The 27,649-nt window shown below is 38.0% G+C and overlaps 1 protein-coding gene across 2 annotated transcripts; it reads right to left on the reverse strand.

Moving 5' to 3' along the window:
* Window positions 1–27,648, reverse strand: LOC121898996 (transmembrane protein 255B). Of its 2 annotated transcripts, none has more exons than XM_042414541.1 (10): window positions 27,443–27,648; window positions 24,810–27,136; window positions 22,788–22,927; window positions 21,980–22,042; window positions 14,623–14,712; window positions 12,962–13,042; window positions 12,354–12,439; window positions 12,019–12,178; window positions 6,584–6,688; window positions 1–1,085 (listed from the first exon to the last, which is right to left on the reverse strand). In XM_042414541.1, exons 2-10 carry the CDS (start codon window positions 24,871–24,873, stop codon window positions 936–938), a joined length of 939 nt encoding a protein of 312 aa, XP_042270475.1. In that variant the 5' UTR covers window positions 24,874–27,136; window positions 27,443–27,648; the 3' UTR covers window positions 1–935. The 2 variants fall into 2 exon arrangements, with proteins under 2 accessions (XP_042270475.1, XP_042270476.1); XM_042414542.1 differs by having other exon boundaries at window positions 27,598–27,636.
* Between the last annotated feature and the right edge of the window lies 1 nt (window position 27,649).

Raw genomic sequence — 27,649 nt, forward strand, 5'->3', positions numbered from 1 at the left:
GTTTATTTTTTTATAACATATATGAAGGATTACAGAATCCAGACCAATCTTTTTTGATATATTTCATTTCTTTGATCAGTTGGTTCAGTGATTAATCTCTTATTCTATATAAAAATGTTCACATGTGTCACTAAGATCAGATTCAAGTTACACTGTTCTCATTTCAGTTTGTTGGCAGCACAGTCAGTTTATCCTCTGATGACAGAAACATCAGGCACAAGTCACCAGACTAATACTGTTATCTATGACACTAACAGTGAAAAAAACACTGAAGATATGCAGTTTAACCTGACACATAATGAACACTTTAACATGAAGTCATGCAAAATATCTTCTACAGGATCACAGTTAGTAAAAAAAGGAAACATTACATGTATGTATGCGACATGTAAGAGGAGCCTGAAAGGACAAATTAAATGATCACTATTTAAATTTACAATATTGCATGAAACAAGCAATTTTGTGTGTGTATCAGTTTGTATGAGAACCTTTAGCTTTTTAAAACTGTCTGTGGTGCATTTCTACTGTGTCAGGATGAGGTTCATGTTTTGTGTTTGTGTGTTTTAGGTTTCACTGATGTTTGGGATGGTTTGATTTACAGCCTACACGCCCCCTCGTACACATGCAGTCGACTTATTTATATTACATAACATTTCATTTACAAACATTTTACAACTTCAAACCTTTATATTTTTGAACAATACAGTGAATAATAATATTTGCATACAAATTAAAGTGAAAAACAGGAAGAACTTGGGAAACAAAATCTTTATATTGCGGCATAATATTCAAACCAGCATATCTTTGCTTTTATCAGTACCTGCTTCCCTTCCTTTCCACTGAACAATAATAATAAAGCATCTGTTTGTCCCTTTGTCTGTCCTCTCTAGTCAGTTTCTGGTGAAACGCTGCAGGTCGGGGGGTGCCGGTGGAGCTCAGGCTGAGATGCTGTGGATTCTGTAAGGCAGCAGGCTGGACGGCGGGGCGAAGGGAGGAGGGTTGGATTCTGTATGAGGAGTCGACGATGAGGGAAAACTCTGTGAGGCGACTGTCCCTTCTGCTGGGGGGAAATACACAGAGGCTCCCTGGATGAGCAGGACAGGATGAGAAAGAATGAGAGAAGAAGAAAAGTAGAGTTTAATGTCGGGGAAATAATTCATCTGCCCACTGTCCCACATATGTGTACTAAAGACATTTCATAATGACTCACAATAAATGTAGTGAGTCATTTCCTTTCCAATGACGAAATTAAGAAGAAAAAAAGCTGAATGGTCTAATCTACGGTATCTGGTATTATTAGTAAAATCTTCCATTGATCAGTTTGACAAAAAACATCCACTTACAAGCTTTTTCCAAACCTTTCAAAACATATCAATGTTTTTGCTGTTTCCACGGTCAAGGCTGAACTTTCACAGTCAATCTTTGATTAGTTTCTGTTGATATAAATTCCAGTAAACAGCTTTATTGAGGATTATTATGAGACTGGTTTACTACTCTGATTGTAAATACAGCATTCCTGGTACTAAACACATGGGTTTATTACATAGGTTGAGACATAATTACTACAACCAAATAAGTTGGTCAAATGTGGGTGGTTAAGTGTGGAGACTGCAGCGGTAGATTTATACAACTTCTGTTTGTGGGTAAGTGCTGATTTTTTTTTCAGAATTAAAGGTTTTTCACCAAAAAAACATTGTGTGTGCACTTACTTTATACTTCACAAAACACTTATAAAGCATAGTTTTAATGTTCTAAAACCTCCATTGTTTATTTTTTCCATTTTTATTGGTGGACAGCTACCTTTTCTGGCACATTACCATCGCCAAATTTTGAAATGTGCATTTGTATGAAAGTAAAGGAGGCACATCAAACAGAAGTGTGTGTCATGTCACCCCATGTGCTCATCAACCAGCTGGTAAACAAAACCAGAACCTGCTCATCAAACATCACCCTGCAGCACCACTAATGAGCAAAACTCCAGAATTGAAATGAGCAGTATTGTGCTCTGTTTTGAGGTAAATCATAGACAAACAGGATGTGGTTTGCATCTGGATTTGGATGAATTACTGCCTGGAATTATGCAGATCAAGCTCACAGAGAAAATATCCCTCTTTAGAGCGTGATACTGGGAACAGTGATGTAAACAGTAATGTGATCTTCAATGAGAACTAAGTAGTTAGCGGTTTACCGCAGGTCATGTTCACATCACAACCAGCTGCCTGTGTTTAGCCACACATTTCCAGTTGCATCATTTTACTTTTAAATTTTAAAATTCTCGTCTGGAAACTAGATCCCACTTTGTTAGCAGATGTTAGCAGATTTCCCAGGTCATATAGACCTTTTTTCTGGAGAATGACAGAAGTGATGGAACTTCCCCCTCCTTACTATGGGAAACCCTGAAGGCAAGTATTAGGGGTAACATTATCTCATATACTGCGTATGGCAATAGACAGTGAAAAAAATGGCAATAGGAGTTAACAGACCTATATCGCCGTTACTCTGCAGCCTGTTTACCCGAAATTTATAAAGAAAAAGTCAGTGTCCAAACAGAGTTAAACCTGTTAACCACCAAAGATGCTGAACACCTTTTACTTAAACCAACATTATGCAACTATTTTACCTTAAAATAACAGCTTCAAAATAATTTTGATGGTACACTGACATGTAATAGAGAGAATGGCGCCTCTTTCATTCCACCTCTGTGCCCTGAACACATGTTCTTGCACTTTGTAACTTGGGTTGAGTAGGTACCATCACCTGCAAGAAATAGCAGTCAACTGGATGTAACTCCATTTCCTGCTGCTGCTTCATATTAAAAGCTTTCCACTTAGAAACTAATGAAAGGATTTTACTGTGAAGAGCTTATAGGTAGTGAAAAGTGTTTATCGCTGAGTTAGCGGAGCTTTGTTAGCGGGGCTGCGTTAGTGGTTCTATTCTTTAATAAAAACAAGTTGACACAATAAGATTTGGAGTTATTTGGAGCTATTTGTTCAGCAGATCACTTAGAAATACTGCAGAGAGGAACAGTAAAAGCAGAAACAGCCACAGTGAGAGGTTTGATGAAGAGTTGCGGATGACAGGCTCTTAGTGCATTTTCGGCAAACAGCACATCTCCATCAGGTAGCCTAAACAACTTATTTTACCTTGCAGTGAGGGTACCACAGTATTGTAACATGAGGGAACACTATTTGAAGGGGAACAGACTTCAACACTTACTGTTGTGACATCCCTTAATGTGCTTCTGGCTGATCTTATTTCTGTGATCATCAACATCTGAACCCACAGCAGCTGTGTGCTAAAATGTAGTTGCTAACAGCTATTATTATACTGACTGACTTACATTACCATCCACATCATCATCACCCAGTCCAGTGGCTGCTAGTATGTATCTTAGCTCTGGCTCCGATATGGCTGAAAGTGATCGGGAAACAGTAAAATAAGGCTGATATCTGAAAATACAAACAGGAACATAGGAGAAAACTTTCAGGCGCACCTGTGCGATCAATGAAAACATTTATTCGCACTTGACAGATTTTTGGCTGCCCTGTTATCAACAGAATTAAATACACCAACGTCCTTTAATTACCAGATGTTGCAGCAGAGGCTGCTGTTGCTGCTGTTCAGCAGATGTTACATAATCTTGCTTTAAGACACGGGGTGTTTGCATGAACATGGGGATTGGGCAGGTTGTCTATTGACCCAACAGTTGAAGAGCAGAACTGCATCACGATTAATTCAACAAATTTGCAACAGCTTGGACACCCTTACAATGGACCCATGACCCCTAATGGTGCTTTCAGATCATTCTACTCCCAATTACATACATCTAAGGCTCCAGATGACACCTCTTAAAGACAAGGATCTCACAAACTGCTCTTCATCGCGTCCAGTTTCACTCCTTAATGTGGACATAAGGATACTAGCAAAGGTAGCAGCAAAGATTTCACCTACTGTAAATTCTGAGGATCAGACAGGATTCATGAGGAACCGTCATTGCTTTACAAACATTCATAGACTCTTAAGTGTCATTCATTCTCCCGCTCCTACTAGTCCTGAGGTAGTAGTCTCTCTTGATGCTGAAAAAGCTTTCTTCTTTTTTTTACCTCTTTTTCACTCTGAAACAGTTTGTATTTGGAGACAAAATATCCTCCTGGATGTGCTTACTTTATACATTTCCCAAGGTGTGTTTTAACCCTTGCCAATGAACCCCTGTCTATAGCAATTAGGGCTAGTACCATGTTCTCTGGGGTCAGGAGATGGGATACTGAGCATAAAGTTTCCCTATATGCTGAAGATCTGCTTCTTTACATATCTGACCAGGTATCCAGCATTCTGCATATTTTATCTATTCTCAGTGTATTTGGACGTTTTTCAGGTTATAAATTAAATATACAGAAATGTGAATGTTCTATTAACAACTTGGTTCAGAACATATGTCAGTCCCACATACCTTTTCTTCTTTCCAAGCCAGGCTTTACATACCTGGCTGTTAATATCAACAGGTCTGTTCATGCATTTCAGGAACATAACTTCACTGCCCTGACAACTAAAATGAAGCCTGATTTGCAGAGATGGAGTGGCTTATGCCTTTTTATAGCTGGAAGGGTACAATCTGTAAAACTGATGTATTGCCTAGCTATCTATATCTAGTTCAATGCCTTCCAATTTTTCTCCTTAAAGTATTCTTTCACAAGATTAATAGCATTCTTTCATCATTCATTTGGGGTGGCAAAAACCCAAGGGCTCGCATATTCCTATTGCAGAGACATTTTGGCTCACCAAACCTCTTCTGTTATTATTGGGCCAACCTACAAAATGTTTTGCTTTGGTTGAATAAGCCAGAGAGAAACTGGTGCCAATTGGAGGCTAAATCTTGTTGTACATCCTCTCTTGGAGCCTGTAGTAATTTAACATTATCGCCCTCTAAGTACTGTAATAACCCAACTGTCATTTCCACACTGAAAATCTGAGGCCAAATTAGACAGAGATTTGAATGGACTTCACCCTCTGTTTCAGCAGCCATTTGTAACAACCACCTTTTTTTGCCTGCCAAACTTGACTCTGGCTTCATCCATACTTAAGATCAGAACAGGCTGGGAGGCAGAGTTAGGGTTTCCATTCTCTGATCAGTGGTGGGAGGAGGCACTGGAACGTGTAAATGCCTCTTCATCATGAGCCAGGTCATAAAGTGCTCCATAAAATTCACTCCAATAAAACTAAATTATCTTAAATATAACCTGAAATAGCAGATGTCTGCAGCAGGTGCTCTCAAGCACCAGGGGACTTATCCCATATGTTTTGGTCATGTCTGAGGCTGGCTGGGTTTTGGTAATCCTTCTTTGACACTATATCCATCTCCTCAAATTTCTATCTTTGGGGTTCCTTGGGAGGATGCGGGTCTATCTGCTAAACAGACTAGTGTCATTGGTTTTTCCTCTTTAATTGCCTGCTGAAAAATACTCCTACATTGGAAATCAGACACTCCCTCACCAACTACATCCTGTCTTTTTTACAACTGGAAAAAAAAATCTAATTTACAACCAGAGGGTCTGTTTTTTTCATACAACCCCTGATCTCTTATTTCAATAATTCACAGAATGTATCCCCTGATCATTCAGATTAATATACTGACTTGACTCATTTGACTGACTCATCCTATGACACTATGTCACTGACATCCCAAATAGACATACCGAATAATGTAGGCTGGAAACCCTAATGCTAGTTCATATCTCAGTTTTCTCAGTCAGGGTCCTCAGTTTTTGATGTTGTGTACTTTGTGTGTATGTTTATATGTATGTATGTGGGGTAGGGGTAGAAGGGGTGGGAAGAAGGGGACACCTATTGAAAAAATGAAAATATTTGTAAATTTGTTGGTGATACATATTCTCACAATTAAATATTGTTTACTGTTACTTTTATATACTTTTTTATATCTTATTTCCAAAGTGATTGTTTTATTCTATTCTAATTTAAAATATTTAATATTTGTTAATATATTGTTTGTGTGTGTAGCATAAAGGGGGCTACAACAGCATTTCATTGTGCAAAAGTTTGCTGACAATTAAAATGAACCTTGAACCCTAAAAAATGCAAGAAGTACCATAAAAAACAAGAAAAAAATTTAAATGGTACAAACCATTGTTGTTTGTTTCTTCAATTAATAGTAACTTGTTTTCCATGTAGTATTGTTTTCACTTTATATGCATTTAACAAGTCCTACTCACTAGTGTCAATTACATTTGTTGCAACTTATTGCTTTGTGTGTTCAGTTTTTACGTACAGAATCAGACTGATGGAGCTCATTCAAACCCTGTTCTACAGAGAAATAGGATGGTACTTCCTGGATATAAATGATTTTCAATTGACTGTGAGTCAAAGGATGTGGGTTGAGGTTTGTGTTGTTTGCATGACTGAGTTAGTCTCACGAACACAGATAAAGACAGAGAGAGCGATCAAAAGAGAAACATAAAGAAGAGACTGATGCAGTTTTCTGCTAGTGTGTGTGTGTGTGTGTGTGTGTGTGTGTGTGTGTGTGTGTGTGTGTGTGTGTGTGTGTTTGTGTGTTGCAGTGCACACTGACTGTGTGGAGCTGGTGTGCTCTGTGTGTGTTGGCGTCCATCAGCAGAGGAGCTGTGGGGGAGGATGCTGCACTCTCAGAGGGCTTGGACGCTTGGCTGCTACTCCTCTGAGACAAATAAAGAGAAACACACACACACACACAAAATATTATCATACATTCGAAGAAACAGAAACCCACAGAGACACAGTTTGATTTAAATCCCTTCAAGAGCCATAAATTTATATTAACAACCTGTAACGATCTGTTAAGTTTCTTACATATACAGCTCAATGCATAAACATAAATGAAAACTGTCGTGCTCAGACTTTCGAAATGAAAAGATTAAGATGATCTGAACACTCTGTGCACAGTTATGGAAAGGTCAGCACTTATAGGGCGGGTCACCACGGACAGACTCATGTCTCTCCTCCCAAATGAGAAATTCAGTTGGAACCATCACAATTCAAACATCTTATTTACATGACTGAAATCTGTGCAAATGTGAATGTGACCCTGTAGTTTGGGCTTGGAGATTGAACTGAAAGCTTCAAAATCAGTTCAGTCAGAGACACTGTCAATTAATCAATCAATACATCAATCAATCAATCAATCAACTAGTTTGATTAAAAATATCCCAAATATCCAAATATCTGAATTCTTTATTCTTCTATGATAGTAAACTGTCTGTTTTGTGAACTGTGAACTGTCAGGACAAAACAAGACATCTGAGGACGTCACTGATTGACATTTTCCACCATCTTCTGACACGTTATAGATCATATGACTCATTGATTAATCAAGAAAATAATCGCAAGCGCGATTTTGATGCTCTGCCTGAACTAACACTAAGTTTAATCTATAATAATAATAATAATAATGATGTTATAATATTAACTGTCTGATGCTGAATCATTTCACCACGTTGTTTTCTACATGTTATTCTGCATCCCAGTTGCTTTAGGTCAGGTTGTGGTTCAAAAAGCTACATTTTTTCGAGCTGCTTTGTGGCACATCTGACACTTGGTGTACACAGTTAGTGACGAGTGGTCTTTCATGGTCATTTTGGTGATGCATACATGCATTCTTCCCTGCAAAATAATTTTTGATGAATCTGCGCCTCAGTGTTGTTTTGGTCTCCATTTGGGTGGTCTGTCTGTAGCACACTTGAGGTTAAACCCCAAACTGTTGGGAATCTATAAATTTTACAAACTGTTACTTTCCCTGCCTTTTTATATAATCTGCTGCAGCCAGATAGGAAAAAAAAAAGTTAAACATCTGCAAAACAATTAATGTAAATATTATAACATGATCAATCTTCTCATAGGTATGAAGCAAGTATGGGATGGACAATACTGGACAATAAGTCACCACTCCAATAATGGAAACCTCAGGGACTCTGATACTAGATTCATTTCACGCTGAGGAGTAATAACATTTCCACTCCTACATGGAAGTTTACTTAGAGTATTTTCACACCACACACACATCATACAGGACGTGGAATGTGGGAGAGTGGTTGACTGATCAATGATTTAAGTATTTAATCATATTAAATTCCAGACCATGAGGAGGAAAATCTGAATACATTCCAACTGCTGATCTACAGATAACTGAGAGAAAACTATGACCGTTCAGGAAGTCTACTCCCTAAATTATTTACAGAAATACTTTTTGCATGGTATAATAGCGAGATGGTAGCTTTGGCAGCATTCGGTGAAGGATGATGGCAGGACAGAGTCTGTGTGGTCTGTGGGCAGTATTTGGGGTCACTCGGTGCAGATCAGCTCAATCTCTGGCAGCAGAGGACCCACTGAGCTCTCAAAAGACCACAAACACGCTGAATCTTTGCTGTTTAATGAGGCTAGGTTAGCAGTTTTCAATGCAGATTTTAGTGGGACAGTTGAAACTGATTCTGAGATCCAAAACCAGTCAGACTGAGGTTTTTGTTTTGGTTCAGTGCTATCCAGGCAGCTAAACCATGACAATTGGGGTCAGGGCTGAGATTGATATCAGTTTGGTGTCGACCAGGCTGGTTCCTTGGACAGACAAATCAAGCAGAGCTGGAACTAACTTTTTTTTTTTTTTTTTCTCAATAAATCTTTTGGTCTTCAAAATATAATAAATTAGATCAAACATTTGAGTTAATGTCTTCAAATTGCATGTTTTGTCTGACAAACAGTCCAAAACACAAAGATATTTAACTTACCAACATAGAGGGCTGTAAATATTCAAATATGAATATTTGAGAAGCTGGAAAATGTGAATTTGTAGCATTTTTGTTTATAAAAAAAACAGCTTAAAACAATTAATCCATCATTAAAGAACAAAGTTCTTGTTCTTCCTTCCTCTTCTGTCTGTTCTCTGGACAATAAGATGTCCAGACCAGTTATAGATTTCAGTTGGAAGGAGCAGCGACCAGGAGCAGTGGCCCTTATCTTGGTGCAAAGCCTAAGGATACATCACTTACTGTATTATTAAATTTGGACATAGCTGGTATATATTACCATATATCATTCTGAGAGCAATTTCCCCCCCAAAGTTGCTATCACTTGACATCAAACACAGCACATGTAGAACAATGGAAACCAAAACTTTTACTGACACTAGTTTTTGCTCCTGTAATAATGCTGTAATCTCCTTTCAAACTGAAAACTGCTGTAATAAGATGAACATGCAAAACATTTCAACAAGTTCTCAAATGTAGAAAATTATAGAAAATGTTTTTTCTCAGCTTCCGGCTGGTTGGAAAAATGTCTTGGACTCTGTGTCTCCTCCCTGATGAAGAGGGGTTTAGCATCCAGAGACGGTTCTGCTTAACTTATCACACCCATCAGTGTTTTTCATGTTTTATTAGCTCTCGTGGTCTTTAACTTCACATCCTGTCTCCTGAGCTCTTACTTCCACTAATGGCAGAGGAGGAGAGTCACAAAGGTCAGAGGTGAACTGACCACAAGCACTACAGCCACATGAACTGATCTCAACAAGCATTACTCATCTGCAATCGATGTGTGAGTGCAGGCGCTATCGCAGTCATGTTTAGTAGTGATTTTTTTATTCTTACTGTTTTATGTTTGTCTTGCTGCACAAAAAATCTCTGATCTGAACAGAACTGGACATAGTTGTGGATTGATTTAAAGCCACACAGGCTTCAGAATATTGCAAATGACATTTATGACCTTGTGTGTTTACTTTTCTCTAAGAGACCATAAAAACATGCTGGGATCGACAGAGAGATAAGGGAGAGTTTATTATGCAGGCAAGCTGCCGCCCCAGTACACCAGAGTGTTGTTGCAACACAACAGCATTCGGACAGATGTGGACTTGAACAATTATGTGAACCTGTTACCAGTTTAGTGTTTCTGATTTGGTAGTGACTGTTCTCCAGCCATCTCACTACAGCATGCGAGACTCTTAACAGTCATACTCTCATGGTTAAGTAAACCAGACTGATTTTCTTTCCCTCAAATGCATAATGTGGTCTTGAGATCATCTGTTCAGGCTGTTTGTTGGTATGCTATTGAAGCAGCACCACATTTACCAAATTAGATGTAACTATGATTAAAAATGCTTGTCATGGATTAGGAACACATTGCATTCCCACCAGGTTTTGTTCCACAAATCCTAAAAATCCTGCACTCAATTTTAGCCATTTTATATTCTTTACACCTGACATCAGTCCCAAGTATATACTGTATGGAGTACTTACTTTGTCTTTCCTTGAAATGAGATTGAATTTAGTAGATAACATGCAAGCATGCAACCAAAGAATGCCAAGACCACAAACTTGCAAAGTATCCGTCATTTGGTGTTTTAAAACACCACCCAATGTTATAACCCCTCTGTGAAAGAGATTAAAGCTCTTGGCTGACACTTGTTAAATACACAATGAAACAGCCTGGAACAAAATAAGCATTTTATAAGCCCATTAAATAGTTGACCATGCTAAGATATAAAGCCAAGAATAAAGTTAGCTTTCTGTTAGCGGATATCCCATAAACTTCAATATTAAAAGTAATACCTCAGGCATGAAGTTACGACTTTAAAAGCTGCACAGAAAATGAAGGTTCAGTTGCTGTGTAACCATCTCTAAAATTTTAATAATGCACTCCAGGCCTCTTCTAAACCCACTTGTCTTTTCAGTGTAATGTTCATCAGCCGATCATGGTGGGATGATTCTCACTGACAGGTCTGGAGACTGCGTTTACATCGTGCCTTGAGCCAGACATAATCTCTTCACAATGAGTCCCATATTGGGCTTGCACGGTAGAACATTGTGGACAGCACATAGTCAAAATTTCCTGTACTTTGTGAGCCACATCCCCACACTTATCCATTGTTTTCTTATAAATTTACAAGTGGACATCTTGTGCATGAAAAACAATCAGTGAGAAATGCTTCACGCCAGGAGGGTTAAGGCTTCATCGTGTGGCTGAATGCTATCAATTTCAACTTTCCAGGCAGGCGTTGTTCTGCAGGTCACCTTTGTGGTGCATCTGTTGGATATGGCCTACCATAGCCCTTTTGGCTGTCATTTAAATTTGATCCGCATGTAACGCTGGCAGTGAAAGTGATTTTCCTAAATAAAAACAGTTTTCTCATTGATTATTGAAATAGAAAACAGTGCAGCATCCTGGTGACTCAGGTTTAATGCTTCACATTCATGATGTGCTTCCTGCCTCCTTTGCTTTTGTGCAGAGTTTCAGTCCAACTGAACTTTGGTCTGTGAAATACTGAGAGCAACCAGCATCCAGCCAACTTTAGAGAGGTCATGGGACAGATTTCTCTCTCAGAAGGTATTGATTGTTGCCTTTCCTTGTTTGTAAAACTGCAAGGTGAAAACAGCAAGCACCAGAATATGAAGGATGCTGCATAGCAGGCAGTGAGTGTTTGATAAATACTTGGATCAGCTTCAACCTCTGCCAAAATCCCTGCCTACGTTATTTCAGGTTCATCCAGATTTGATGTTTTTTGCCACAGTGTAAGAAACTATGGTGATTGTGTGACAACACCACAAAGTTGCTGTCAACTTAAAAAGTAAAAATAAAAACAGTCAGTGAAAGTTGTACGCATATGTGAAGAGACCAATTCTCGTTCTCGGTGGTGTAAATTAAGGTAAAGACAAAGTGCTCCAGCTTGTTTTGGAGTGCTTCTGCCTCCTGGTAGCTAAAAATCAATGAATGCTGCTTTAAATCCATCTAAAGTTACATAACTCTTCCCATTGTGCAGACAAAAATGTTTCATTATTGAAAAGAAAGAGAAACCCTTACATATATCCAGAAAAAATCCCATTTAGCCTTCTGGGCAGGTCTGATTTATGTCTGTATGTGTGGATATAACAGTAATATACTTACTTGCTCTTAATTGCAATGTAAAATAAAATCATGTAACCATGTGCACACACAAAATGCACTTTAGAAATGTGTATGTGTGTGTGTGTGTTTGTTTGTGTGTCTTACCAAGTCCTTGATGCTGCCAAGTACTGCTGTGGTCAGTATGCCTGTGAAAAAGGCCACGAGGTTCAGTCCAGTGAGGGTCCAGATCAAAATGTACAGAGTGAAAACTTCCTCACAGCTGCGCACTCCAACAAACTCGTAGTAGTTGCTGAGATAGCCTCCGCTGGAGAACAAAACAACAGCTTTGATTTATTGGACAAAAATTGGAGGATGACAGGTAGAAATAACAAAAGCCTGTGACCCTCTGAGATGGTGCGCTGGTGTGGTAATGTGTGCTTATTTAAAAAACAATGGTACGACAGTGGTAATAATACACGCATGATGATGCATTGTCTCACTTGGCACAGTCGTACAGGTCGCAGCAGTAGCAGGTGCCACTTCGTACCGTCATGCTGCAAGACTCCTTTACATTCCAACACGACACCTGCAAGAAGAGACAAGTTCAACTGTACCACAGTGCACTTCAGATAAATCTATGAAGAGAAATTAGTCTCAGTACTGATGACATATTGAGACTGAATTCTCTCTTTATAGTCCAGTATAATAAACCTGAAGCTGAAGAGGAAGCCCATATAGCATATGGAAGTGAGCTACTTCAGGCAATGATGTGGCACTGCTGGCCTTCTTCTGGCCGAGACAAAATGAATGTGAACCTGAAATGGCCCACATGTTAAATAGCAAATATGGCCCCAATATCCCAAATCAAATGTGGGCCTTTTTTGGTAAAGATGCAGTGCTCTCAGGTATGTCAGTACCTCCCAAAGGAAGATGTCACAGTTATTTTTGAGTAAAGTGGCATTGTATTTTACATAAATTCATACTCTGCTGGATTGGACTAAACTCGCGATCCTTTTTCCCCATTAGTGCCTGGAGGATTGTCAGTTGCCTCTAGTAGTATAGTATAAAATACTACTCATCATTCACATAGTAACACAGCAGTACTCACAGAGGTGTAGAAATTTTCATAAATGTAGCTGCTGCCACTGCTGTAATACTGGCATCTTCCTGCTTTCAGTGGCCGCATGTCCTGGCAAAAATTTACGAAGAAATGTCAGCCACAAGTTCCATTTCAAAACAAGACAGATCCAATTTTAGTGAGAACAAAGTGAGAAAAAAATAAAAATGAACTGACATTTATTATACAAGATAATCCAGATGGCCATGCGTACAATATGACAACAACACAAGCTTTTCCAAAACACACTCAGTCCACTTTGATTGAATATTGTTTTATGGCTCTTTAGAATTGGTAAAACAAAGGTGGAAATTGTTTCTCCTGATCGCTATATTGGCAACATTTTGAGATATATATTATGGAATACATCATATAACACTTTGTCAGAAGTTGCTTTGTCCATCATGGCCTCTAAGTGTGTTGTTTGACTTGGACCTACACTGATGTTGACTGGAACTATGAAGTTTTGGAAACTCTGTTCCAACAATTGTGTGGTTAAACAAAACTCAACACAAGCGGTAATTTGCTCTTTTTTATTCTGATTAATGATTGTTGGTCTTTCGAGGGAATAATGTTGACCAGTCAATGATGTTGTAGTACAAAAACAAAAACAAAAAGGGCTACATCTTAAAGTGGTTATTTTAATATTACACGTTTCCAACTATTTCCTGATGTAGCATTAAAACCAATACCATGAATATAAACTAATTAAGTTAAGAAATTAAATTAAATTAAAATTAAACACTACACAGCAAATAGACTCTTCAACACACTGAAACACTTAGAAAGGGAGGTCCCTTCTCGTAACTCTTCTGAAAGCACAGCAGTGCTGTGATTAAGCATGATTACATCATCTAATTTTTTTTAAAGGAAATTGCTGTTTATAGTTACAATAAATCAAAGCACTATTTCCCTTTTGTCATGTTTCTATTCTATGCTGCATGTAATTTAAACTTTTAAGAACATTATGGTGTCAAACAGTATTTAAAATCAGCAGCCGTCCCATCCTTGTTGAAAAATTTGACTGTTTGGTCCAAAAAGATAAAAAATCAGACAGACATGTAAGTCATGCACTGCTTGGTGATGTTTTTAAGAGTTGCAACAAATGTATATATGCTTCTTTGCTTTTTTAAACCAGTTGTTCTTTTAGGGAGGCTGCTTGCTCTCTATAACATTAACATCAATCAAACTCAGTGACTGTGTCTGAAAATTCTCAGTCATCCAGGTCTTCATGTCTGTGTGTTTTAGGCCAAAAGCAACTAGACTTCCTTCAATACTTCTGCAGTGATGGAGCCTCTTGGTCAAAACATCTTTAAAACCAAATCCAGTCCAGTCAAGTCCAGTTTTTTTTTCTCACATGTGCTTTCACAACTGGTAATTTATGTGGTCAAACAAAACAAAAAAAACAAAAAACAAAGCTGGCGAATGTTATAAAGACTGAGCTATAATTTGTGGGAAAAATTGAGTCAAGTGTCAATATTGCCAACAGAATAATATTGGCACACACTGCGGGCCGAGAGGCTGTCCAGGTGGATCCAAGTCAACCGACGCAGTGGTTTATTATTGTTTCACAGTCTCCTATTACTGCTTAGTTTCATCATCTGATACCTATCTACTGTCACAATATACACATACGAGGGCATGCAACTCACCAGGTTTAAGACAATACAGACACCATCAATCACCAGGCACAGAAAAGAGGAGATGATCCCAAAGCTGAGGAAAACTATCGCAGCAGTCAGCTGGAGAAGGATAAAGCACAAAGGAAGGAATTTACATGTTGAATTTTTGAAATGACTTGGTTTGCATGAGAGCACAGTTTGAATGCAAGAACGCTGATTATGACTGAAAACTTTGAGTTAAATAACTTGATTTTTTCTAACAAAGTTCAAGTTTATTTAACGATATCCATAAGAATATACATACAGCAGAATGAGATATTGTTCCTCACAGGACCAGGTAATAATAATAAAAACATAAATATACTTAAATACATATACATATGTGCAGTAAAAGTGACCTGAGATAGTTAAAAAGGTGCAAATGGTTGAGTAAAATACACATACACATAAAAATGTACACATACATGCTCACACATACATGTATATATACTTTTGTATCCCCCAAAACACACACATACAAACCACGATTTTATTTATTTATCTGATACATGTGAAGCTATTTGGTTTCTTCGTGGGGCAGTTTAAAAAAAGAAAGTTATTTGGAAGAAAACATAGCTTTAAGTAGTTAATAGCTGTGAACGATGTCTTATTACTCCCTTGTGAAAACTACAGGATGTGAACACAGACTTTGTTTAAACATTGGGTAATACTGTTTTCCATTAAACAGCCTCTTATAACAATCTCGGCATTTGTTACATATTTTGTGCTGATACTGTATTTGTTTAATTTTTAATTGCTACTGCAGATTAATTGTATCCACTACAGTAAACTGCAGGTCAACCAGGGCAGAAGGAAACACGTGGCTGCTGTGGGTGAGATCTCTAAAGCCTTTCTCTGAAGGCCTGATATCAGAAACGTGATAGTCCTCTTTGTTTGAACAGTGACTGTTCAAAATCTTAACATTATTTCTGCCTATTTGACAGCTAACAAAGCAAGACAATTGTGTTAACACAGTGTAAGCTATATCCACTCACTGTGCAGCACTCAGAACAGACAGAGTATCTTTCTTCTATTCCTGCTCTTCATTAATCACAATCTCGGTTTACCACATCTTGGAAAAATGGCGACAGCTGAATAAATTGAATGTGAAAACAGAATGTTATTCTGCACTGAATTAGTTTCATCTCTTTCAAGTTGTTATCAGGGAAATTTATCTCACCACTGAAATGGATTAAAAGCGTGACCAAGCACAACCAGCTCTATCCAAAAACTTCACCAATGGAAGTCTTGTCCACAAATGCCCTCACGTCCCTCATGGACATGATGATCTGGTGTTTTTAACCTTTTTGACATAAACTGGGATTGTTTTGACAGTATCTTTTGATATCGTATCAGGTAAGGATAAAGTAATGACCATGAGTACTATGCTCAGATCACGTCTGGTTCTTTGAGTGTGCCTTCAGTTTGCAATGAACAATCATAAAAAAATGTATCTACTGTCTGTTTTAAATCTCTGTTTTGTTCATTCTGGCACATTGCTCCTTGAGTGTTTTTTTTTTACATTTGTTTGTTTTGTTTGTTTCACGAGTTCCACATTGCCTGGATAAGTATTCAAAACATATACAAGTGTTTTTTTGTGTTATATTATGTAGTGTTTTACTGTATCGACTCATATTCCATTATATGTAGTCTGTGTATGATATAAACTGTGTTTATGTTGGAAGCCATGGAGGTGATGTGCAGCCAGGACAGACATGTGTTGAATACACTGCTTGTTAAACTCCACTTAAAATAAATTACACTCTCACAACTTGCCAAACTTTTAGACATGTTTGGATGGCAAAACGGGTTTGTTTCACTCATACCCCAGCCTTGACCAGCAGCAGGTTTGTCCTGAATTCAGGAGGGCATACTATGCACTTTTCCAGGTCTATATTTTTATTCTGGGGCTCTACTGGAATATCTTTGCATTAAGAGTATCGTCTATACTGGCCTTTTATGCAGTCACTCAGTTCAGCCTCTGTCTGAAACAGGCCGTTTTAGCTCCTGTCTCTTTAAGGCCCCCCTCCCGATGTTCTGATTTATTAGCATATGGAGGTTACGTCTCAGCAGACTTCCGTTGGCTCGGGAAGTAAACAAACAGTTGCAGTAAGAATTTCACTTATTTTACTCATTCTTTACTCAACATGGAGACTTCCTAAATACATCCATACATGTTTGAGCCAAACTATGATCCGAAATGTGAGAATGGACAACGTAGACAACACATAAAACCTTGGTAACAACCTTAGCACCAAAGGCTATGAAGTGGACAGCCATTTACGGGCATATGCAACAAGCCGACGTCAGCTCATCGTCAAAGTAGAAAAAAACTTCACAAACGGATCGTGCAGAGCAGGCTGAAGCCCTGGCTTTTGACTTGCAGGGAGCATTTCTACATATGTTAACCTCAAGTTTTGGAACCAAATTTAACATAGATATCCAACATCATAACAGTTTAATAATAACAGAAAATCACAAAAAGCATATGTCCCCCTTAAGACAACAGGGTGATTTAAATTAAAAGCATGAATGTGGTCAGTGAATTTAAGGCCAATCTGACAACGCGATTATGCATTTACCATGCATGCAAAGTTGACTTCTGAAGCCTGTGGTTGAGGAAGAAGAAAAGCACATGCTGTCTAAAAAGGACAGAGTTGTTGTTTTAATTGTAAATTTTAATTGTAAATTCTTTTAATTGTAAATTCATCTTCAATTATATATTTCTTGAGCATTTCTTGAGAAAAAAGGTATAACACTTATCTGAGTATATCAGACCATAAATATATGGCCCAGACATGACACTGATACATGGGTGAGGAGATAATTAACTTTTGGAAAGTTTGTTTAGAGAACATTTTAGAATAACATGATTACAGCAGGCCAGTCCATTTACGTAAGCAACAACATACACAGCTCTTTTCTTAGAAATAATCAAATTACCTCATTTCCCATTCTCATACTGTGACCAGACATACTTTTGGTACTTCTATCTAATGTACTGTTATTAGCTCTTAAATTGTTTTGACTCAGTAAAATGTCACCAGTGAAAAAATAAAACTCAGTCAGTGATGAGCAGATAGAGGTATGTGTCACAAATGTAGAAATAACACTGGGACTAGTTGCCTTATCTAGAGCTGTATTTTAGTGAAAGCAATGTATGTTGAAGGACTGAAGCGCAGATTAGCATCTAAGTCTGTTTTTCCCCTTATTTCTACTGCAATGATTTACTGTAAGCTTCATATACAGAACAGGATATACATCTAAACAAGATTAAGAGTCTACAGCCATGTTAGTGGCTCTGTGAGGCTCAATGTTCACATCAGCATGCTAACATGCTCAGAATAATAATGGTAGCATGTTGATGCTAAGAATAATGTTAACCATGTTCATTCTGTTGGTTTAGCATGCAAGTATTTACTAATTTGCGCTGAACATAAAGTACAGCTGTGGCTAATGGGATTGTCATGTGTTTTGCAGATATTTGGTCATAAACCGAAGTATTAGACAAAATTAAATTTTGACCAGATGTTGTTAGATGGAAAGTCAAGAGATCAAAGTTATTGCAATTTGGCCTTTGGGGACCATGAAAGTGTATACCAAATTTCACAGTAACCCATCCAATAGTTGTTTGAGACATTTCAAGGTGCTGGAGGGAAAGTCAGAGAATCACCAAAGTTGTTAGAAGTATCCTCTAGGGACCTTGAATCATTTGTAAATTTCTGGAAATCCATCTATTAGTTGTCAAGATATTTCTCTTTGAAGCACAAGTGTCATCCTTGTGGTGGTGCAAGAGGAAAAGTCAGGGATTCACCAAGGTCAGTAAAAGAGTTTTAAAATCTAGAGTTTATTTGCTCTGGTCCAATTCAGTGAATGAGTTGGTTTGGTTTCTTTGCATCACTAAAAGCCTTGAGGTGTAGGCTATCTGGAGCGGGAGCAAGAATATAGAAACAGGAAGAGGGTCCAGAAGAAGGTGCTATCAGTCCAAATATCAAGAAGGCAATGTTCTTCGTTGGGCTAGTCCAGGCCAGACCTCAATTCAATCTCCGGCTAGCTGCTAGCAACTGTTGATTTCACAAATCCGCATCCTAGTCTGCGAAGTGCACTATAGTTGGGTCGGATCTACATTAGGTTGGATCACATTCTCACCACAAATTAACTGCTCCAGTGTTCATTTGGGACTGGACCAAGACCACATCCTCAAAGGATCGCAATGTTTTTGTTTTTTTTTTGGTCAGCACAGTATTATTTCTGTGTTCAGACCTGTCCAAACAAATCATACCAAGGGAAAAAAACAAACGAGTCCAATTCAACTGGGCTAAACAATGCAGGTTTGAAAATGCTTTGAGATTCATCCTCTGGAGATAATGAATGTGTGTACAAAACTTTATAGCAATCCATCTCATAGTTGTTGAGATAAACGGTGGACCGAGTGATCAACTGGCAGATAGACATTGCTATCCAGCCATATGCCGCTAGCATTGTTCAAAACATTGAACATGTAGTTAGGCTAGTTAAATAAAATGACACAAAGACACAAATACGCACTACAGTACATTCAGATGATGAATACCAGATAGATTCTCATGAATTAGCTCATTTGTGTGATAGCTGCCAGTGTTTTATATTTGAGAAACTGTACACTCATTCATCAAGAACAGATTTTTAAAAAAGGTTTAAAAGAGGCTCTAAAAAAGTGGTCTTAAATACGCACATGATAGCTATACATATGATATCATGCCAAAGACTGAGGCTAAAGCAGGAAGGAAAAATTTGTGTAACAGGGTGCTATCAGCATTTAGGGTAAAATTAGCAGCTCTGTACTGGTCTTTATTGGACTTTGGGATGTTTACACCACAGCATCCCTGGCAAATGTTCGTGTTTTCTATTTTCAAAACTATATTTTCAGTTTTAGTATTAAAAAAGAAAATGACAAGCCAAAGTGTTTTGCAAACATAACGCTATCTTGGGTAACACTAGCTGCGGTTTTATGGGGCCAGAATAGTGGCAGTTAAATTTTGGCAATGAAAACAAAACCTGAATTGAAAAAGAATTGGCGTTGCAACACTTGTATTGGAAAAAGTTGTACTGGCACTGAAAAAACTCCACTGAAAAATAAAACACGGGCATTAAAAAGATTACGATATTATTATCTTACTTTATTTTGGTATTTTTTGCATTATGATATGTTTTCCCTGTCATTTGTCAGTGACAGGGGTTTTTTTTATGCTGTCAGCTTTTTTCAGTGTCACTGGTTTCAACTCTGTCAGCGTTTTGGTGTAGACAGGAGGGTTTTTGCTGGGCCTACATTAGTATGCCTTGCAGTCCGACAAAGATATCCGAGGGCGATGGTATCTTTTTGAGTGACACTGTTGTAATTTTTGCTCTTGGACTGTTAATATGTCACTTTATTAAGTTTTAATATTTTTTAAGCGATAAAGAAACCATGTAGATTCCCAATATGTGGTCAGTTTATCCAAATAACACCTGTTCGTAAATCTGTTACGATGTTTTCAGAGATCTGAGGAGCCGCTGGCCGGGTGAGGCCAGCTGGTCATCTGGCAGCAGCAGCCAAAGTCCTCTGTCATCATCCCAGAGAGAAAATGATCCAGTGAACTAATCTGCAGCTCTTTGGTGATATACCACTGGTTGTAATGTTTCTGCACAATCTAACAATTGTAGTTGCCACATTAGTTTGTCTGAATGTTAAGTGAAGCTTCATGTTTTTACTGGACAGAACAACAGCACTGCCTCTGGGGCTCTATATGTACAGATATCACCACATTTCAATAAATATAAATGTATTAAAATGAGCAGATCAGTCTATATTAAATTTTGTTTTATTTTATGCCAAGTCCTCAACACGCCTACCTGACTGTACTGTGACAAAATAATCTCAGCTCCAAGCTCCACTAACAAACTTTTTGTAGTAAATTTTTGCAGTAATTTTTGTTGGCAGGTGGGATTTGTCCATCTTCCACCTGAATGCGCACTGTGCTGACGTAAGTTACGTCGACACAAAATGCGACAATTGGTCCAAATCGGTAATTTAGCAAAATTGCAAGCTCTCGAAAATATTGCAGAGATTTCCTGAATTTGTGTTAATTATTGCAAAAAATCGCAATTTCCTGGAGGGCCTGAGATATAAAATAAATAAATAAGATTCAGCAGCACCATAGTAATTGAGTTTGGTGGATACAGTTTAGTAGAAATTTGACAACAATTCCATGAGACCCATCATGTTTTTTCCAGTTTGAAGAGCAGAAGAAAGCTAGCTAGCCAATAAGCTAGTCAGCCAGACATGCTAACTGCGATTGCAGCTTATAGTGCAACAAAGTTCACTCCCTTTTGGCAGGTTGGGGCTAGGTGTACACAGTAGGGGTGGGACAAAAAATCAATATTGCAACATATCGTGATATTTCCACTTGTGATACATTATTGATACACTGGTACCAAGTATCAATATGTTTTTTTTAAACATAGGACCGCTCAGAATTGATTCAGCTACTTTGGCTTACCACTACAAGAGCACCACTACACTCCGTCTCCTTATGTAGACATTGAACAAACTGGTGGTGGTCAGGCAATTATATGTGACAACGAAGAAGAAATGCAAGTAAAATAACCAGCCATGATCAGCTGCTGTCAGACTCTCCATGAACACGCTGGAAGCACAGACAGTCCGCCGGAGCTTTGACAGTCACTAGAAGTACATTCATGGCTCTTTGTAAAAGTTTCTGTGCGGTACCTGTGTTGTAGCTGAGCTAGCAGTGTCTCCGGTGTGTCTGTGGGGGAGGGTCAGTATGTAGCTGTAGCCCTGCTGTTTATCATGTTAATGTTGCCGTCGTTAGCCCTGAATGTCTCTTAAAATTTTAAATATAGCATAGTTAGTTATCAGCAGGTTGTGTGTTGTGTTTACTGCCACAGAAAAGGAATAAATATCTCAGGGTATTAGCATGACATCACCTCTCTGTTGTTTCTTATCAGACTTGCTAACAGTACGAGCAGCTCAGTGAAACTAATGTACTGTCAAGAAACATTGTAAATTATCTGACTATTTCTTGCTCTTTGAAATAATTTTTTTCTTTCTTCTTCAGTTACAGATATCGTGATATATTTTGTGTTTCTTTGTGATATATCGTGTATCGCAGAATCGCCTTTGTTGTGATATATCGTTATCGTGGGAAGAATATTGTGACAGTATCATATTGTGAATTCATCTGTGTTTGCCACCCCTAGTGCACAGGGAAAAGATGAGGAAAAATTATGACAGAGGATGTATGTGTGTGACTGTGCGTGAGTGTGTGTGTGTCAGATGAAGTGATTCAAGTACAGCATAAGAATATACCAGCTGCTTGCGGTTTTCTTCCAGGCGGAGTCCCAGAAGTCCCAGGAATGATCCAAGGGTCAGCTGTAGAGAACATAGTATAATGAACACAGTAAGTGTTGTGCAAAATAAAGAAATACTGTTCATTTTTTTCATAAGAACTGTGACACTTTGTTATGATTTAGTTTTCTACCATGGAAATCAATCTGTAAAATGAAGAATGACAAGGCAATATTAACATTTCACAGTTATATGTATAGAAATAAATCTCATTTGGTACAATTTTGTGGACATACTGTTTCAAAGGGTGTTTTAACATATAAAATAAAGCATAATTCAGCAACTGCGTGGCCTGAATCTTGCCAGTGAAACTGATTATGGTGGATACAGTTCAGGAGGAATTTCAAGATCATGCTTTTCCAGGAAAAAAGAAGAAAACTTGAATGCCAGCCAAGCACCAATCACTGTAGGAAGTGTTCACGTTGATGTCTGACTAAAGCACAAAGCAATGTCAATCATCAATTTCGCAGCCTACTTAAAACTGTGTCTGTCTCAAAAAAACGCCCCTCAGACCACAATGAGTGAAACAAAACTATTGGCCGGCGCTGCAAGACTAAAGGATTGCAGCTTTAATTTCATAATGGATATCACATGCTGGAGGATATTTTGTTGTGTTTTAAAACTTCCAGCTGATTTCCTGGTAGCTACAAACTGAAAACCCAATTTTTACATCTTTTTAAAAAAAAATCATATCAATGTGTCATCTCACTGTTTCTCACTGAATAAATCATGACAGGAATTTCTCAAGGGATAAATAAATATTGCTTACAATAACTCCAGAAGTGTAGCCAGAGACAGTCAGGCTCTCTGTGCGGGTCGATATGTAGACTCCCAGCACCACCAGCAGCAGGGACAGACTGAGCATGCCCAGTACCAGCCACAGAGCTCTCCTGACCCTCATCATCGTCTCTGCCACCCACAGAGTAGGAAGAAAACCCAAAGTCGTGTTACATGGCAAAGTACATTAAGACTGAAACATAAAAGTACATGTTTGCCAGCTGTGAGCCTCCTGGCAGCTGCCTACCTGTATATTTCTAATTTAATTTCAAGGTCGATAAAACAAACTCAATTTGATTTAATTTAATTAAACTCGATTTAATTTTAAAAACAATGATTCAATCCCCATGTCTCCATCTTGTTCAACTTAAATGCCATGAATGATTACAATTCAGCCTATTGAAACTAGAGCTGCAACGATTAATTGATTAGTTGGCAACTATTAAATTAATCACCAACTATTTTGATAATAAATTAATCGTTTTGAGTCATTTTTTAAGAAGAAAATGTCCAAATTATCTTATCCCAGCTTCTCAAATGTGAATATTTTCTGGTTTCTTTAGTCCTGTATGATAATAAATTGAATATCTTTGGGTGGAGGACTGTTGGTCGGGACAAAACAAGACATTTGAAGATGTCACCTTGCGCTTTGGGAAACACTGATTGACATTTTTCACCATTTTTTGACATTTTATAGACCAAACGACTAATCGCTTAATAGAGAAAAAAATCGCCAGTTGCAGCCCTAACTGAAACAAAGTGGTGTCATTATTCTCCATTGCTCCTGTATATTCAGTGTAAATATGGTCAACAAACAAACTATCTGAGTTTAACAAGCAAAATTCAGCTTGTAATCCTCAGGCTATATTATACCAACAAGCAGGTTTCCTATTAATAAGAAAAATAAAAGATCAGAGATAATCCCACTGAAGAGTACATACCACATTCATTACAGACATGTCCCACAGCTGACATTACTTAGTCTGTTATTAGATACAATTTGTTGTATTCATTACATGGAGGCAACTGTTGCCACACATTAAAACATATTTATCCAATTTATCCTAAAAATGAAGTGTTTCTTTCTCTTGTCCTTCATTTCTTTGTATTTACTCAAATATGTCAGCAAATTATATGCTCATCAATCCAGCAGAACTGAAGAAAAACCCACAAATACAGTGAACAAGCAAACTCAACCAACTCTGTACTAAAGTCTGATGATCACTGAGCCACCTACATTGTTTGTTTTTTTTGTTTCTTCCTTTGCCAACACTGCTAAAACAAACAAACAAACAAACAAAACTTTAACACATTTGTTATAAAGCCTCTGTGTAAACTGAAGAAAAATGGCTCCAATTCCTTCTTAATTTTGTGTGTCGTTGTTAGACAAACATCACACACAGGACAAGATTATAGCTAGTAAAATGCTAAATGAGAGTTCACATATTATTTCAATTCCTCTCCTCTCTTCTTCTTAGGAAGTGCACGCAACCTCAAAACTAGTACAGTAATCTGAATTGTACAACAACATCACAGACTTTCTAAATTAAAGGATAAACCCAAACCTTCTTGCCCTGCAGTCCTCTTATTATTGAGTTTCTATGGTAAAAAGCGACTGAATTACATTTCAACAGCGTATCCTCTTGGCCATAAACTTCAGTCATGACCATGATCATTAGAGTATAAAACCACCACAGCTAAATGTGCTTTTGTGAAATTAGTCGGCACCCTGAGGCTTCTACTAAAAAGTAGACACACAAAAATGTGAAAAACTATATATCACTGAACTTTTGCAATGAACTACACTAAAAGTATAGACTCATATCAGGAAGCACACCTGTTTGTATATATTGAAAAATAAAAAAGGCAACATTTACCTGTCTCACTGATACAAATTTGATTAACATATATTAGGAAAAGGATCATTTTGGCAAAAATGGTCTAAAACCTGAACTTTTAAAGCTGTTTAACTCAGTTTCAATATGACATTAATAAAAATGCATGTGTAAATTACCTGTTGCACGGCTCTTTGGCACTGGTTTGTCCTGGCCCGCCACTCCCTGGATTCTCGCAGTCATGATAGCTCCACTTATCTGAAAGAAAGAAGTCCCTCTTCTCCCACCTGAATGCTTGCTGAACCCTGAGCAGTTGCAAGAGTCTGCTGTGTGTATGTGTGTGAGTCTACTTCTGTGCAGCTGTGTGTGCAGGGTGCATCTGCTCCGGCCTTTGCTGCATTCAAGGACAGTCAGAAACCTGTGTGTGTGCACTGCTGTCCTCACATAAGCTACTTCTAACAATTACTGGAAGCCAAAGCAATAGTAAGTGGTGGTGCCAATAATAAAAGAATATTACTCTTATAAATCAAGCAACACCATATTATTTTATTTTATGTGCTGCTGAGAACATGTGCATATCATGTGAACACATCTCCTAAAGCAGATCTTCATCAGTGGGAATTTACCTCTATGCCTGGACAGATTAAACATCTGGGGAGACAAAAATTTGCTGCTGGGCCTCTTTTAACCCCCAATTCCTCCCACTCTCTATGAAATGTGCACACTTTTCTATGTTATTACTATAAGCTGTAACAATAAAGATCCTAAAACTTGATTTTGACAGATTTTTTTCAAGAAACCATCTAATTTAGCACTAAAGCAGCAGCAATGTTAAAAAGCCATTATCATGAGTTTTTCTTTTTGGTACATATTCCCAATCAAATTTTCAATTAAATTAGCACATAGCACTGAAGTGCCCAGGCAAGTGCCCACTTTGGCTGGTTGGTAATCCAGAATATGTATTATTAATATTATTTTTCTCTTTGTTTTGTATGTAGTACTAGAATTGGCTTTATTTTGTTATTTTAACATATAATGGTGTCTTGTCATACCATGTGGATTGGGCCAAATGTTTGGCATGATGCACTGACTAGTTAACAATGAGCAAGAACAGAAACATTATGTCAAGCTATTCAACACTATATTGTTACGATGAAACTGATGTTTCACTGTAAAGACTGCACATATGTAGGCTACAATTATATTAATAGTAAATGGTGAAATTCTGCTGCAAGCTTTGGAGTTCGTCTTTAGGCATGTCACATTTTCTCACTCAAATTTTTAGCACTAAACTTGCAGCCATGATGGCTTGAACACTGCCTCATTATTCCAGCAAACATGTGAAGAAACATACTGAAGATAATAAAATTTTATGTAAAATGACATCTATATCCAGACCAATTACACAATTACAAGGAAATTCCTGCTTTTATAGGCTGTTTTAGTTGGAAAAACACTTCATAAATCATTAATGATTATAATCATCATGGCCTTTGGAGAGTAATAACTCTAATTCATCCATATTAGTGACAAGTTTGTTAAGAGTTTATCCTTCTTTCTGTGACCACCCAATCGTCACGGTAATCAATCAAATCCCAACAGCCAGCTGGACATAGTTACAAGAAACTCTACATACAGTATTTAGAGCCAGGGAAATCTATCGCGTGATAAATCATTTTTATGGAGCAGACAGATAGGTGGAGATACCGAGATAAGAGGAGTCAGCTCTACTTAGCCCAGTTCCAAACATCTAAAGTGCCCCTCAGATCTCACACTCTGTCCAGTGATTTAATGGCCAGAATCAAATTTGAGTTAACAACATGGCCCTTCAGTCTGAGCGGCAGGCAAAGCACCAGATTCTCTTCTAAACTCAGGGATGGTTAATTGTTATTGGAGACAGTGAATTCAATCTTTAAATTCAACACTTAATCTCATGTTGTGTGGTTTTCTGGCTAGTGTATGAAACTCTTATATATAATACTATCATTTTTTGCTGGATCAGCCCTATAACCCCGAATGTCCGTCAATGACTCAATGACTGATGAGGTTACACCATTGGTTGGCCGGCTCAATGTTGGAGTTTCCCCACTGGCTGTTGCTCTTTGAAAATGAAATGGCACAGTTTATATTACGTCCTTAGGGGGCGTAACAGAAACTGTCTCGTCCCAAAATAAGTTTTAAAAACACACATCTACTGATTGAAGCCTCTCACACGAAGGCTGCGACGCTGACAGGAGCACCAACCCACGGATATAAAGAGACGCAATGGATCCAATTTACCTGCCTGCACGGCGGCTAGCAGTTAGTTAGCATGGCTAGCATCATTAGCATAGGTGTGCTGTGCTATGAGTAGCCCATAAACTGTATAAAAATAAGGTGTAGCCGTGGTGTTTCTGGTTTAACAGCCCTGTGCTGGGCAGGTCACAGGTGTGTTTACAGTGTTTGTGTGCTCTGAGAGATGTCACAGCGGTGACAGACTGTTAGCGTAGCATGCTAATGGATGAGACTATATGTTTACAGACAGATAGAAACAGATGAAAAAGCAGGAGTTAAAAGATAATTAGAATAGTTATAATTAAAATAAGTTATATTTCAATTCAAACATCCCAAGATATGAGTGGAAAGTAGGCAATTGTTCTTGTACATTTTAACAACAAATTTTACTGGGACCACTACAGAAAATTGCAGATGCACACTTAATATCCAGGAATTCACATTATAGACACTACCACTGACTATCCCTGTAACAAATTGGCCACAATTTCACACATTGACCATACACAGTCGGTCCAGCCATATATGAGGTTTTTACCTTGTCTTGTTTAAATCTGGTTTCTCCTTGTTTTGGTGTAAATGATCTGCACAACATACAGCCTTGTTTAAAACATGAATTTAGAACACATTTAATCCTGAAAGAGCATGACCCTCAAAGCTTTTTACACTATTTTCTTCTCCCAGTGCACTTACTGTGATCCTGGAAGTCATAGGTGGAGTTATTGGTCTGACCTGTTGGGATACT

The sequence above is a fragment of the Thunnus maccoyii genome, chromosome 6 (assembly GCF_910596095.1).
Source record: "Thunnus maccoyii chromosome 6, fThuMac1.1, whole genome shotgun sequence".
NCBI classification, from domain to species: Eukaryota; Metazoa; Chordata; class Actinopteri; order Scombriformes; family Scombridae; genus Thunnus; species Thunnus maccoyii.